At 41.7% G+C, this 14002-nt stretch overlaps 1 protein-coding gene across 1 annotated transcript in view; it reads left to right on the plus strand.

Moving 5' to 3' along the window:
* Window positions 1-14002, plus strand: part of LOC121952273 (ryanodine receptor 1-like) — a 49041-nt gene that overhangs the window by 13399 nt on the left and 21640 nt on the right. Inside the window, exons 36-72 of the mRNA XM_042498844.1 lie at window positions 77-1079; window positions 1175-1375; window positions 1696-1807; window positions 1920-2063; window positions 2830-3103; window positions 3206-3320; window positions 3453-3585; window positions 3680-3774; window positions 3852-3987; window positions 4096-4256; window positions 4385-4519; window positions 4643-4763; window positions 4897-5066; window positions 5184-5404; window positions 5492-5582; window positions 5676-5816; window positions 5905-6068; window positions 6155-6233; window positions 6386-6475; window positions 6568-6708; window positions 6789-6866; window positions 6938-7013; window positions 7100-7223; window positions 7663-7778; window positions 7872-7939; window positions 8044-8165; window positions 8313-8362; window positions 8561-8621; window positions 8718-8844; window positions 8975-9086; window positions 9186-9267; window positions 9353-9483; window positions 9581-9901; window positions 9992-10232; window positions 10396-10483; window positions 10574-10666; window positions 11962-11976. Of these exons, the coding sequence (XP_042354778.1) occupies window positions 77-1079; window positions 1175-1375; window positions 1696-1807; window positions 1920-2063; window positions 2830-3103; window positions 3206-3320; window positions 3453-3585; window positions 3680-3774; window positions 3852-3987; window positions 4096-4256; window positions 4385-4519; window positions 4643-4763; window positions 4897-5066; window positions 5184-5404; window positions 5492-5582; window positions 5676-5816; window positions 5905-6068; window positions 6155-6233; window positions 6386-6475; window positions 6568-6708; window positions 6789-6866; window positions 6938-7013; window positions 7100-7223; window positions 7663-7778; window positions 7872-7939; window positions 8044-8165; window positions 8313-8362; window positions 8561-8621; window positions 8718-8844; window positions 8975-9086; window positions 9186-9267; window positions 9353-9483; window positions 9581-9901; window positions 9992-10232; window positions 10396-10483; window positions 10574-10666; window positions 11962-11976 (5632 nt within the window). The remainder of the gene's footprint in view (window positions 1-76; window positions 1080-1174; window positions 1376-1695; window positions 1808-1919; window positions 2064-2829; window positions 3104-3205; window positions 3321-3452; window positions 3586-3679; window positions 3775-3851; window positions 3988-4095; window positions 4257-4384; window positions 4520-4642; window positions 4764-4896; window positions 5067-5183; window positions 5405-5491; window positions 5583-5675; window positions 5817-5904; window positions 6069-6154; window positions 6234-6385; window positions 6476-6567; window positions 6709-6788; window positions 6867-6937; window positions 7014-7099; window positions 7224-7662; window positions 7779-7871; window positions 7940-8043; window positions 8166-8312; window positions 8363-8560; window positions 8622-8717; window positions 8845-8974; window positions 9087-9185; window positions 9268-9352; window positions 9484-9580; window positions 9902-9991; window positions 10233-10395; window positions 10484-10573; window positions 10667-11961; window positions 11977-14002) is intronic.

Here is a 14002-nt window from a genome sequence, read left to right on the forward strand (position 1 = left end):
TGTTGCATTGTTAGGAGTTACAGAAACATGTTGCGTTCATTTTTTCACTTAAAATAATCTCTTTTGTATCCTCCAGGTGTATTGACATCCTGGAGCTGTCTGAACGTATGGACTTGCTGAAGTTCCACTATCACACTCTGAAGCTGTATGGCTTAGTGTGTGCTTTGGGAAACAACCGTGTGGCTCACGCTCTGTGCAGCCATGTGGACGAGTCCCAGCTTTTTTATGCCATAGAGAACACCTACCTACCTGGACCAATGAGGAGTGGCTTCTACGACCTGCTCATCAGCATGCACCTGGAGTCTGCCAAGAGGAACCGGCTGGGAACCAACAAGGAATTCATAGTTCCAATGACAGACCAAACACGCAGTATCATGCTGTACTCAGACAAATCTCATGCTTTACCTGGGGTTGGCCTCACTACATGTCTTCGACCCAAACTCCATTTCTCCTCCATTGGGTTTGTTGGAACAGATCCCGACATCTACACACTGAGTCCAGTCATCCCTTTACAGGTACTAAAGACCAAGGCCCTGAACATGCTGACTGAGGCTGTGCAAGACGGAGGGCAAGCCATGAGAGATCCTGTGGGAGGTAGTGTTGAGTTTCATTTTGTTCCAATTCTGAAGCTCATCAGTACCCTCCTCATCATGGGTGTGTTTGACGATGAAGATGTCACACACATCCTGAAGATGCTTGAGCCTACAGTCTTCAGTGGCAAGAAACCAGAGGAGCCTGCTGAGGAGAACGCCACTTTGAAGGAAGAGAAGGAACCCCCAAAAGTTGTGGCAGTGAAGGCAGAGGAGCCGGAAGCTGTGGAGGAAGAAGAAGAGGAGGAGTACGAGGATGATGGCTTGGGTGAAGAGGATGAGGAAGAAGTGGAGGAAGAGGAAGAATTAGAGACAGAACCTGTTATGACACATGAAGAAACAGTGGATGAGACAGAGCCAGTAAATGGTGAGAAAGGAGCTGAGGAAACAGAGAAAGAAATAAAAGAGGAGAGTAAAGAGGAGAGTAAAGAGGAACAACTGGAGCAAGGACTTTTCCAGATGAAGCTTCCAGAGTCTGTCAAATTGCAGGTATGACTGGCCTTTTGGAAGATATAAAAAAAAGTTCATCTTTCCATTGATGCTCTTACTATAGTGTTCGTGATTGACTTTGCTTTGTCCTCTAGATGTGTACTCTGCTGCAGTATTTCTGTGACTGTGAGCTACGTCACAGAGTGGAGGCCATCACTGCATTTTCAGACCAGTTTGTTAGCCAGATACAGTCAAACCAGAGGCAGCGATACAATGAACTCATGCTGGCCTTTACCATGAGTGCAGCAGAGACTGCCCGCAAGACCCGTGAATTTCGCTCCCCACCACAGGAGCAGGTAAACTCACACTACTGCATACAAAGAACATAAAATACTTCTTAAGGAAAGATATCCATCGTTAAAACATGATTTTGCATAGCTTATTTATTTCCTTCTGGCAAAAAATGGGCAAATGTAGATGATGTAATATCAAAATGAGAAGCGGCTAGTTTAATAAATGAACACAATGAAAAGAGAACTTACCCCGGTTACATTCATGGTGGTGAAAACAACTGTGTCCCATCAAAGAAACACCTCAATGAAAAAAATGTTATTTTTTGCCATATGAACAAAAAATTAGAATGAACATACTTGTTCTTAATCTTGCTATTCTGTAGGTCAACATGCTCATGAACTTCAAGAACTGTGCTGAGGATGAGGAGTGCCCTGTTCCTGATGAGGTCCGCGAAGCTCTGCTGATTTTTCACAATGCTCTGCTGGCTCACTGTGGTCAGTGTCCGTCTATAGTATCAAGTCTACCAACATCACCATGTAAAAGAAACACTGTGGTTGGCAGTTTTCAAAAGCAGTTACAGTATCTACTGTCAAACTTCACTCTCAGGTGTTCATATTGAGGAAGAAGAAAAAGAGGAAGAGGTGGATAATTCTCTGCGTGGACGACTGCTCCGCTTGTTGGAAAAGGTGAAAAAAATCCGCGAGAAGAAGGTGGAAGTGGAGCCTGAGCCACAGGAAGATAAAAAACCAAGTGAGTTGCATGTAAAATGTGAACAACTTCCCTTTAAGTCATCAGGCAGGTTTCCATTAACCCGCAAATTGTGCAAATCAAAATTGCGAATATAAAACACGCCTAATGGAAACATGTCAATTTCAAAGAGACTCCCATTTATCACAAAAATGTTTTTTATGCTCACATGAGGTGGTATGCAGCAGGCGCTACAAAAGGTGTTATTGAATCGCATAACTCTTCAAAACTTGAGTGGATCATTTGAAAGTTTTGAATCCACAATTCCTCTGTGAAACTGTGGACTATCACCTCCTAGAAATCCCTCATACATGGCCACTCCCATTAATAAGGGCCTTGCCTTTCCTTTATCACTCGCCTAACATGCGTGCGTCGCCTTCGATTGGAAATTATGATGGCTAGTGTGGTGGCTACTATAGAAATAATCCTGCTAATGTTTTAAACATCCATCGCTATGCCTCTTGGAATGTTATCACAAAAGGAGAAGTCACAAAACATCGCAACAGAAGTCGCATAACATTCACTCAGTGGAAACGCAGTCATCTCACAGTTGTTTTATCAACATTTTGAAAATATCACTTAAGTTTTGCGCAAATCTGTAATGAAAACCTGCCTACTGAAGACAAAGAACAACAAGAACTTTCTTTCCAGTTATTTTAGAATAACAAATTTAGCTTTTGCAACCAACAAAACCTCCATGCCAGTCACTTCGATACAGTACATTGTGTCTTTTGTATTATTCCCTTGCCCTTTGTACTCTGTTTACCAGGCACATTGCAGGAGCTGATTTCCCATACTATGATCCATTGGGCCCAGGAGTCATTTATCCAGAACCCTGAGCTAGTGCGTATGATGTTCAGCCTCCTTCACAGACAGTATGACGGGCTGGGTGAGCTCATGCGTGCACTTCCCAAAGCCTACACCATCAACGCAGTGTCAATTAACGACACCATGGACCTGCTTGAGTGCTTGGGCCAGATCCGCTCACTGCTTATTGTCCAGATGGGTCCAGAGGAGGAGAGGCTTATGATTCAAAGCATCGGGTTGATATGAAGTTTAAATCAATTCCAAATATCATGAAGTGAGTTCTTGGTTAAGTGGTTGTGATAGATACTGTGCGTCAACTTATTCTTTATCTTTCTTAGGAACATCATGAGTAACAAAGTTTTCTATCAGCACCCCAACTTGATGCGAGCTCTGGGCATGCATGAAACTGTCATGGAGGTCATGGTTAATGTACTTGGCGGTGGAGACTCAAAGGTATGTTTTTTAACTGCATTGTAAGTATGCTTAAAGAAACAGATGGACTTTACTTATGTTACCACCAGGTAATAGACAGAACTAGACAATACGTTTGTTACATGCTACTTAACGTTACATTCCTTCCAATAGGAGATCAGATTCCCTCGAGTGGTGACAAACTGTTGCCGTTTCCTCTGCTATTTCTGTCGCATCAGTCGTCAAAATCAGCGCTCTATGTTTGATCACCTCAGCTACCTTCTCCAGAACAGCGGCATCGGCCTTGGTGATTGTCTTTGTTGGGTTCCAACACTATTCTCGATTAATTATTCTTGATGTATGACCTATGATTTAACTGGACATTATGTGCTATTTCTCAGGAATGCGGGGCTCCACCCCCCTGGACGTGGCTGCAGCTTCCTGTATCGACAACAACGAGCTGGCATTGGCTCTCCAAGAGCAGGATCTAGAAATGGTAAAATACAATCAGTAGTTACCAAACAAGCATTCTGCAAAACTCTTCGTCACTTGAGTACACTGTTATATTTCCAGGTGGTGAAATACTTAGCTGGATGTGGACTTCAGAGCTGCCCAATGCTACTGTCAAAAGGCTACCCTGATATTGGCTGGAATCCATGTGGTGGAGAGAAATACCTTGACTTTCTTCGTTTTGCAGTGTTTGTCAATGGTCAGATTTCTCTATTTCCCAGACAATGCACTGTTTAAAAGTAATGTCCATATTGTTCCTGTTTTCTCACTTATTAACAGTTAAAATGCTGTTCTTTGCCTTCTGTAGGAGAGAGCGTAGAAGAAAATGCCAACGTGGTGGTCCGCCTCCTCATTCGCAGGCCTGAGTGCTTTGGTCCAGCCCTAAGAGGAGAGGGTGGTAATGGTCTGCTGGCTGCAATAGAGGAGGCTATCAAAATATCGGAGGACCCTGCAAGGGATGGCCCTAGTGTTAAGAAAGACAGACGCTTTCCCATGTAAGAGCTCTTTGATTTGGTTTGAAGGCCTTCTGATGGTATTTAATGAGGTGCCAAAGTGTGCATAATCTCCTCCAGTGTTGCTATAGCAGAATGATTTAGAGCCACTATTTTTTTTCTGGTAGGTTTGGGGGAGAGGAGCAGCATGAGGAGAACAGGGTGCACCTGGGAAATGCTATCATGTCCTTCTACTCTGCCCTTATTGACTTGCTGGGACGGTGTGCTCCAGAGATGCACGTAAGCTGTTTTGTAGCTATCATACCAGATTTAACAAACAGGCTGAGAAAGAAAGAAAGATATGGGAATAAGAAATCTAGTTGAAATTTTGTTCATAGAAAAAATGGGCTTTTGTCTCTACAGTTGATCCAGGCTGGTAAGGGTGAGGCTCTGAGGATCAGGGCCATCCTGAGGTCTCTGGTCCCTATTGAGGATCTGGTGGGAGTCATCAGCCTTCCTGTTCAGATTCCTTCTTTTGGAAAAGGTTAATACTTGGGAAAACGTATTGAATTTATGAAGTTAGGTGGCTTCTTGAAAAGCCATCAGATCAATTCTGTCCAACGTTGCATATTATTAATGATACATTTTATGAAATGTGTTTTTTATGTCATGCTTAGACAACAGCATTATCGAACCGAAGATGTCAGCTAGTTTTGTGCCAGATCACAAGGCACCCATGGTTCTGTTCCTGGATAGAGTGTATGGTATTGACAACCAGGATTTCCTGCTCCATGTGCTGGAGGTGGGATTTCTGCCTGACATGAGGGCTGCTGCCTCTTTAGACACGGTGAGCCTCAGACATGTTACAAGCATACAGTCATATACGGTCCTGGGGGAGAAGAACAGAGCAGGATTATAACCACACTGTAAGACTTGATTCACTGATATAATTAATGTCTGACAGGTTGCTTTCAGCACCACAGAGATGGCCCTCGCTTTGAACCGCTACCTTTGCTCTGCTGTGTTACCACTCATCACCAAGTGTGCCCCGCTCTTTGCTGGCAGTGACCACCGAGCCATAATGATTGACTCGATGTTGCACACAATCTACCGGCTGTCTCGTGGACGAGCCTTCACGAAGGCCCAAAGAGACATCATTGAGGAGTGCCTCATGGCTTTGTGCAAGTGAGTTTAACCTCTTGGCAAACCTTTCATGCAATATAATATTGCCAAGTTCATGGCTGAAGTTATCTTTGTTTATCTTTCGTTCAGACATCTTCGTCCATCCATGCTTCAGCACCTGCTGAGACGTCTAGTGTTTGACGTGCCCATTTTAAACGAGTATGCCAAAATGCCACTGAAGGTATGAGGACTTTTAAACATTTTAAAACTATTAAAAACATGCTGTCCATATATTCCTTTCTTACTTTCATTTTAAAATTTTTGAATCCTGCAGCTTCTGACCAATCACTATGAGCGTTGTTGGAAATATTATTGCCTCCCAAATGGTTGGGCCAACTTTGGAGTCGCATCAGAAGAGGAGCTGCATCTGACCCGCAAACTGTTTTGGGGAATCTTTGAATCGCTAGCACACAAGGTGAAGCTCCTGCAATATTTGATTTTTCCTTTTCAGTACATCAGATGGTTAATGGGCATATTGTAATATCTCATTATTGTGATTCCAGAAATTTGATGCTGAGATTTTCAAAATTTCAATGCCATGCATCTGCGCCATAGCTGGAGCCATTCCGCCCGACTATGTCGATGCCAGCTACTCCTCCAAAACAGAGAAAAAGGCATCAGTAGATGCAGAGGGAAACTTTGATCCTAAACCAGTAGAGACCACGAAGTGAGAGGAGTTTTTTCACATAAAGAAAAAAAGTATCTCTGTAAAATAATTTAAGCTAAAAGCACTGATTTTCCCTCCAACCACAGCACAATCATCCCCGAAAGACTGGATCCATTTATCAACAAATATGCTGAATATACACACGACAAATGGGCCTTTGAAAAGGTAGAAATTTTGTTTTCACTCACTGTAACCACTCACAGTAGTCTAATCTTCAGTTAATTCAGGAGTAACATGTTGAAGTATGAAGGAAAACATTATATTTATAAGAACAAATGCCAGCTGTGACACATGTTGTATATGTTTGTGTGTTTCAGATTCAGAATAACTGGTCATATGGTGAGGTGCTGGATGAAAATGCAAAAACTCATCCCATGCTCAGACCATACAAAACATTCTCAGAGAAGGTATGTTCACAGATATACTTTGCATTCAATTTTTTTTGTACTTTTACTTCACCTGTGCCTGCTTCTAATCACACTGACTCCCCTTTGGGCAGGATAAAGAGATCTACCGTTGGCCAATCAAAGAGTCAATCAAGGCCATGCTTGCATGGGAGTGGAACCTTGATAAAGCTCGAGAGGAAGAGGAGTCAGAGAAGAAGAAAGCAGTGTCACGAAAAATCTCACAGACTGCTCAGGTATGTAAAAATACTCAATAATGTTACCACAGCAGTGTTATGTATCGTGCAATATATAATGATAACCTTTTCTGTTGTAGGCAACCTATGACCCAAGCCATGGCTACAGTCCACAGCCCATTGATATCACACACATGGCTCTCTCAAGAGACTTGCAGGTAAATGTTTGACCCTTATGTGCTGTAATCTTAACATCTGATCAATATTCATAGTTTATATCTGTTCGCAGTCTATGGCAGAGCAACTGGCAGAAAATTACCACAACACCTGGGGACGGAAGAAGAAGTTGGAGCTGCAGGCCAAAGGTAAGATATATTGTTTTTGTAGAAGGGAAGGTAGACCGAAGGAAAAAGACAAATTTGGAGATTTGATTGTGCTTCCGTTTGTGCAGGAGGTGGAACACATCCTCTGCTGGTGCCCTATGATACTCTGACGGCAAAAGAAAAGGCTCGAGATAGAGAGAAGGCTTATGAGCTACTCAAATTCCTGCAGCTTAATGGATATGCTGTCACAAGGTAATAATGCTGAAGAAGAATTTAGGATGAACAGTTAGCAAGGAGGTTATTTTAATTAATCTCCCAGACATATTTTCTCTTTAATATGCTAATTGTGTAGCCCTAGCAGTGTGTATCCTCAGATAACCTGCCTATTCAAATGACGCAAACATGAATGGGACACAGCAGGTTACATCTACTGCGAACAAGTTGAAAGCAATCAAAATAAGGTGTTGCAACATATGACTGGATGCATGTAGCTGTGCCATTTTCTGGCAGTTTCAAGTTAGAAGTGTTTGAAAATTAAAAAGTATATTGTTTGTTTTTAAGTTTTAGGCGATTTTGGTGTCTGTTATCATAGACTTTTTGAAAATAAGGGAACCAATATTGAACCTGGGGGAAATCTTTCATTTGAAATCAAGTACAAGACGAAAGTGTTAAACTTTGGTTTTCACGTTAGGGGCCTGAAAGATATGGAGGGTGACATCTCATCCATCGAGAAGAGATTTGCATATGGTTTCCTGCAGAAGCTGTTGAAATGGATGGAAATTGCTCAGGAGTTCATCGCTCATCTTGGTCAGTACAAAGATGATACTGTCACATCTGATAGAAATGTATTGGTTTAAACAGTGTAGTGTTATCGCGATACTACCATTTTGTGTTTCACAGAGGCTGTGGTAAGCAGTGGACGAGTGGAAAAGTCTCCTCATGAGCAGGAAATCAAATTCTTTGCCAAGGTGAGACGATTGTATAACCCTAGAGTGGTCACAGTTTTGAAGAACCAACTTGTCCTTATCTCTATACTAAATGTGAAAACCCCTCTCTTTGAAATCTCTCTCAGATTTTGATGCCTCTGATCAACCAATATTTCAAAAACCACTGCCTCTACTTCCTGTCAACACCTGCTAAAGTTCTAGGTAGTGGTGGACATTCTTCCAATAAGGAGAAGGAGATGATTGCAAGGTGATCTCTTTGTTATATATGCATTTTATATATAACTCACACATGTTGTGTTATGTAGTCTTTTCAAATATTACTTTCCCAATTTTACCAGTGTCTTCTTTTACTTGCATTTTCCTTTCCTACCCTTTCCTTTACTTCACATCATAGTATCTTCTGTAAAATGTCCGCTCTGGTGAGGCACAGAGTTTCTCTCTTTGGTAAGATGTCAGTTTCTCAACATCTGTCTTTCTGAATCTTTTCACTCTTTTCTGTGTTTCTTATATGTGACTTTTTTGTATTTTTCCATCACTCTCAGGTTATAGCGAGTGAAATTGTTCTTGTTTTAAGTGTGTATACAGTATGATGTGAATCAAATTTAATGAAAGATCTGTACTAAACTGTATTTGTTTGTGCAGGAACGGATGCTCCAGCAATTGTTAACTGTCTTCACATTCTGGCACGCTCATTGGATGCAAGGTTTAGTACATTTTAGTTCTCTCACAAGATGCATATCATCATTAAAACAAATATGCATTTGTTTTTCATTCTCATCTTTTTCATTTGCTTTATCAGGACAGTAATGAAGTCTGGGCCTGAGATTGTGAAAGCAGGGCTGCGGTCATTCTTTGAGAGTGCTGCTGATGATATAGAAAAGATGGTAGAAAACCTAAAACTGGGCAAAGTATCCAAAGGCAATCAGGTAGAAGACTCTCACAATACTGAGATGTCCTTGCACATATTGTCATTCCCGAATGTCACAAAAGATCTATTAAACACTGGACTTTAAATACCCTGCGTCCATGATCATGTACGGCTTCTTTCCTTTAAAGCAAGTGAAAGGCGTGTCCCAGAACATAAACTACACAACCATTGCCCTGCTCCCAGTGCTCACCTCCTTGTTCGATCACATTGCTCAGCACCAGTTTGGAGATGATGTCATCCGTGAGTGCTTTCACATGAGTACTATGTCTGATTTTACATGGTGTTTGTTTATGAATGTATCCTGACACTGCTGTACTTTTTTCTGTTCCCTGCATACAGTGGATGATCTGCAGATGTCATGCTATCGCATTATGTGTAGCATCTACTCCCTGGGGACTGTCAAGAATCCACATGTTGAGAGGTAACTCCAAATCTGCACACATTAAAATCTGTAAAGGGGTTTAGAAGCAGATACATTATTTTGCATTTGTCCTTCACATTTACAGGCAGAGGCCAGCTCTTGGAGAGTGTTTGGCTCACCTTGCAGCAGCGATGCCTGTGGCCTACTTAGAGCCCCATCTTAATGAATTTAACGCTTTCTCTGTTTACACCACAAAGACACCCAGGGAAAGAGCAAGTGAGTGCATCTCTCTTTCCTCAGATTTGTTTTCTGCCTGACAAAATCTGGTTTGTGAATTTAATTTCTTTCATTACCCTCCTTATGAATTCCAAAGTCTTGGGCCTTCCCAACGAGGTCCAGGAATTATGTCCAGACATTCCAGAGCTGGATACTCTGCTAAAGGAGATAGGGGACTTGGCAGAGTCTGGAGCTCGTTATACTGAGATGCCTCATGTGATTGAAATTACCTTGCCCATGTTGTGTAACTACCTGCCTCGCTGGTGGGAGAGAGGACCTGAAAACTTCCCAGAGATGGAGAGCCAGATCTGCACTGATGTCACGTCAGAACATCTTAATCAGCTGCTGGGCAGCATCATGAAAATTGTTGTCAACAACTTGGGTATTGATGAAGCCTCTTGGATGAAGAGGTTGGCCGGTGAGCACCTTTCTATACTCTATTAATGTGTCACAGTGTGCACCTGAGTTTTTGTATAAGTGAGGTGACACTATTTGTTTTCTCTCTCAGTGTTTTCACAGCCCATTGTAAGCAGGGCAAAGCCAGAAATGCTCAAGTCCCACTTCATCCCTACAATGGAGAAGCTGAAGAAACGCACTTCAAAGGTGGTGGCTGAAGAGGACCATTTACGGATGGAGGGAAAATCAGAGGGGGATGAGGAAGACGGCACAATACGTGATGAGTTTGCTGTCCTCTGCAGAGACTTGTACGCCCTCTACCCTCTACTTATCCGCTACGTGGACAACAACAGGTACAATAAGATTACAAACACCAACACATTACTACTTTTGAACTGTAGATCCTGTCTGGTGCTGACAGAATTGAACCATAATGCACTTTTCTTTTCATAAATTGTGTGCTAGCCAAACTTGTTGTAACTCTGGGGAGCCTCAAAGTAATTCATTCTGCTACAGGGCAAGATGGCTGACATGCCCAGACCCAGATGCGGAAGAGCTCTTCCGAATGGTGGGAGAAGTCTTTATTTTCTGGTCCAAATCTCACGTGAGTATGATCATAGTGGCCCTTCAGTGTAGCTATTTCTTGCAGCGGGCATCTTTTATTGTATGTCTCCTGTTTCTTTCTCTTTTGTAGAACTTCAAACGAGAGGAACAAAACTTTGTGGTGATGAATGAGATCAATAACATGTCATTCCTCACTGCTGACAGCAAGAGCAAAATGAGCAAGGTGAGTTAACATAACAGTCAGAGACAGTGCTGCAGTGAAGCTGGTATAGTGGCAGATCTCAAATCAGGCATATTGTGTTGCTGTTTCCACCTGGTATTGACATACGTCGTTGGTGATCTGATCAAAAGTGGACAACTCTGAGTCTGTGCGTTTACACCTGGCATGAGACTGTCTCCACATGTGTCTCAAGTGACATGTTTTACTGGCGTGAGGTTTGTCGTGCTGTACTTTTACTGAGGAGTCTGTCTGCACAAACATTAACTGAGCTAACTCACGCCCCTACGAAGTGAAGCCAAATTTTGTAGTGGCCAAACGATTAAATTACACTGTCACCCGATGTCCTGTGGCTCCAGAAATCTTTTCCTGTTGATGTACATGGTGAAAGAGATGTCTGTAAATCAGTGGATATATTTTTTTAAGCATCACAACCCGAAATGACTCATTTCACCATCAGCATTTGATTCATTCTATTCAATTAACAATTGGAAAGTCTAGAGGGGCTGAGTCATTTTATTCCCATTCCAGTTATTGGAGTGCTATATTAGAAGTAGCCGGCTCAGCTGGCAGAAGCCTCTAGTGTACCTGCTCTACGGGCTGCACAGTGGGGTCGCGCAGCCAGTCAGCTACATAATTTCACACTGCACAAGTAAGGATGTCATCTTAATAAACAGTCCTATAATATGGTCCAGGACACATTAGCACATACACTGATGAAAGAATGTGGCCATATACAGCCCAGACCACCTCTGTATGTGTGTGGTCAGATCTCAAGACACATTCAGGACGCATTGGGTGCATTCACATCTGTTCTTAGAGCTGTCCACTTGTGGTCCAGTTGCCCAGGATGCATGTTATAATCAGGTGTAAACAGAGCCCAAGTGTTTCATTCTTTGTGCCCTTGTGTTTTTTTTAATGGTGATTTCAAGATTTACCAACCATTTTCAGCCAGTTACAGATAGTCATTTAAACTATATACTACCCTTACTATGGCTGTAGGAAATTCATAATATTCAATCACAGATTGTAATCCAACAAAACAAAAAAAGCATTTATGCACCATCTTAAACAGGTACAGGATTTCAGTGCCTGAATTTCTTCATAGTTTCTGATTTTGTATATGAACTATTCATTAATATTCTTGTTAATTGGGTTTGCTTATACATAGCAAAGCCTTCACTAACTTTTGGAGGTTTGATTTTAATTCGCTATTTTTAGAACGATAGCAGTTGTGTTAACAATATTCTCTCTTTGGCTGTCCCTTGTCCTTTTCTTTTGGGTTGCGGCTGGGTTTCCAGGGCGGGGACTCAGAGGTTAGACTTTGTTCCTGCACGACCGCTGTGCTGACCGCATGGCACCTCACTTTGGGGGAGCTTTTCATCAACCTCTCCAGCACACTGGCACATCTGATCCACATACACTCTAGCACATCAGCAAACACACAAGTAGAGCGACACAAACAGAGGCGTGCACATTCCATTCAGAGAGACATGACCTGAGACAACTAAATTAGTGCCAGTGACAAACGCTTTTTCTGTACATGCAGCTGTATCTACTTAGTCACAAATACTTTTCAGTCCATTAAGAGTGGAACAAAACTCAGCTGTGAATTTGTCATTGCTATAAATATGCTGTTACATATATATTAATAGGTCATGAAAATCCTACCCAGAAGACTCTTCAAAGGAGCAACAGATGTAGTCTGGATCCACTTACACTGTCATTAGTATTGCTATACCCAAGTGTTTGAGCCTCTGCACTTGTGTACAGACACACAGTCTGAGATTAGATCACTCCATTCCTTACACAAAACCACTGAAAACATCTACATAGAATTTAACTAGTGCAAGATTATATAAAAGGGAAAAACGTAACAAATATGCACTAGAAAGAAACACATTTAATCACATAAAGGATCAATGGACAAAAGGGAAGACCCCATATGCGGGCCATCCCCAGTCCTGCCAGTGTGTGAGGGGGGGAGTCTGGAGGCGCTTGATGAAAGTACTCAGCTGTAGAGTTGGGCTCATGGCACTGGGCTTTACACTGAGCCCGAGGTGGCAGTGAGAGCACAGTGCCATCATCCTGTCACTGAGTTTGCTCTTTTCTGATCGTAGTTGAGGTGGAGTCTTCTAGTATGTCTTTTGTTTCCTTTCGTTGAAGGATGGATGACCTGTAGCTTTTGTAATGCAGCTTTTTTGCCACTAGGGGATAATGTTAGTCTTCTCTGTGCTCTTTCTTCTCTCCTCCCTGGAAATGCCATGGCACATCATGGCGTATTTTCCTTTACACTCCCTAGTATCCACACTAACACATTACTTGATGCTTAACATCACTGAAGCAGATTTCTTCAAACATTTGTTGGGTTCCCTTTTTATAATGTGCTCAAAATGACCATAAACCTAACCAATATATTAATTTGCTCTTATTATCTATATTATTACCCAAAATGCTTTGCACCCTGTTTCCTCTGAACTAGTCTTCCATAACACACTTGCGTCTTGCTCTGAATTGAAGCAGGGGCATATATACACTTGAGTTAGAACATCTTGGATAGAGGGGCTAGGGGCCTCTGGAATTTTCTTAATTGTACATGTCTGACAGACAGTTAGAAAGGCTGTAATCAGCCTCTTTTGTCTGCTTTTTCATTTCAGCCACAATATATGTGTCTGAATTTTAATTTGAATTACTTAACTGACCTGCATGTGAAATCTAGCCATTATTTTCACCTAGCTAGCTAAGGATTTTCACTTCAGCCATTGTAAACAGCGCTACAATAATTGGAATTTTGTAAAGGTCAGTGGACGATATTAGGTAATTCTAGTACTTTCTAGCACAATATATATAATAACAGAGTGGTCATAAGCAGAAGTGTGGACTTGTCACATGACTTGGACTCGAGTCAGACTAGAGTAACAAATTTAAATACTTTTGTATCACCACTATTAGTTGTCCCCTGCTGTTTGGGCAACAACCTAAATAATTAATAGGATATCGTGTGTGTCATAAGTAATGTGAAGACTTTCCTTTGCGCACTTGGATAGCATTGTATTGTTTAAACAAACCTTTTTAAACAAATAAATACACATTTTAATAAGCATTCATTATTTGTAAATAAATATATTTTTATTATGTTGGAAAAATTGAATGATAATTGGTGAAAAGTGCATTATGACTTGTTCAAAATTCAAAGTATTTGGCACAGGACTTGCCTGTCTTGACTTTGGACTTTACTCTGGACTTAAGTGCAAAGACTTGAGATGTACTTGTGACTTGCAAAACTGACTTGGTCGCACCTCTGGTAATAAGTAGTGTCAATTTCACTCATTACTACAGTCC

This window comes from Plectropomus leopardus, chromosome 13, assembly GCF_008729295.1.
Source record: "Plectropomus leopardus isolate mb chromosome 13, YSFRI_Pleo_2.0, whole genome shotgun sequence".
In the NCBI taxonomy this organism is placed as follows: domain Eukaryota; kingdom Metazoa; phylum Chordata; class Actinopteri; order Perciformes; family Serranidae; genus Plectropomus; species Plectropomus leopardus.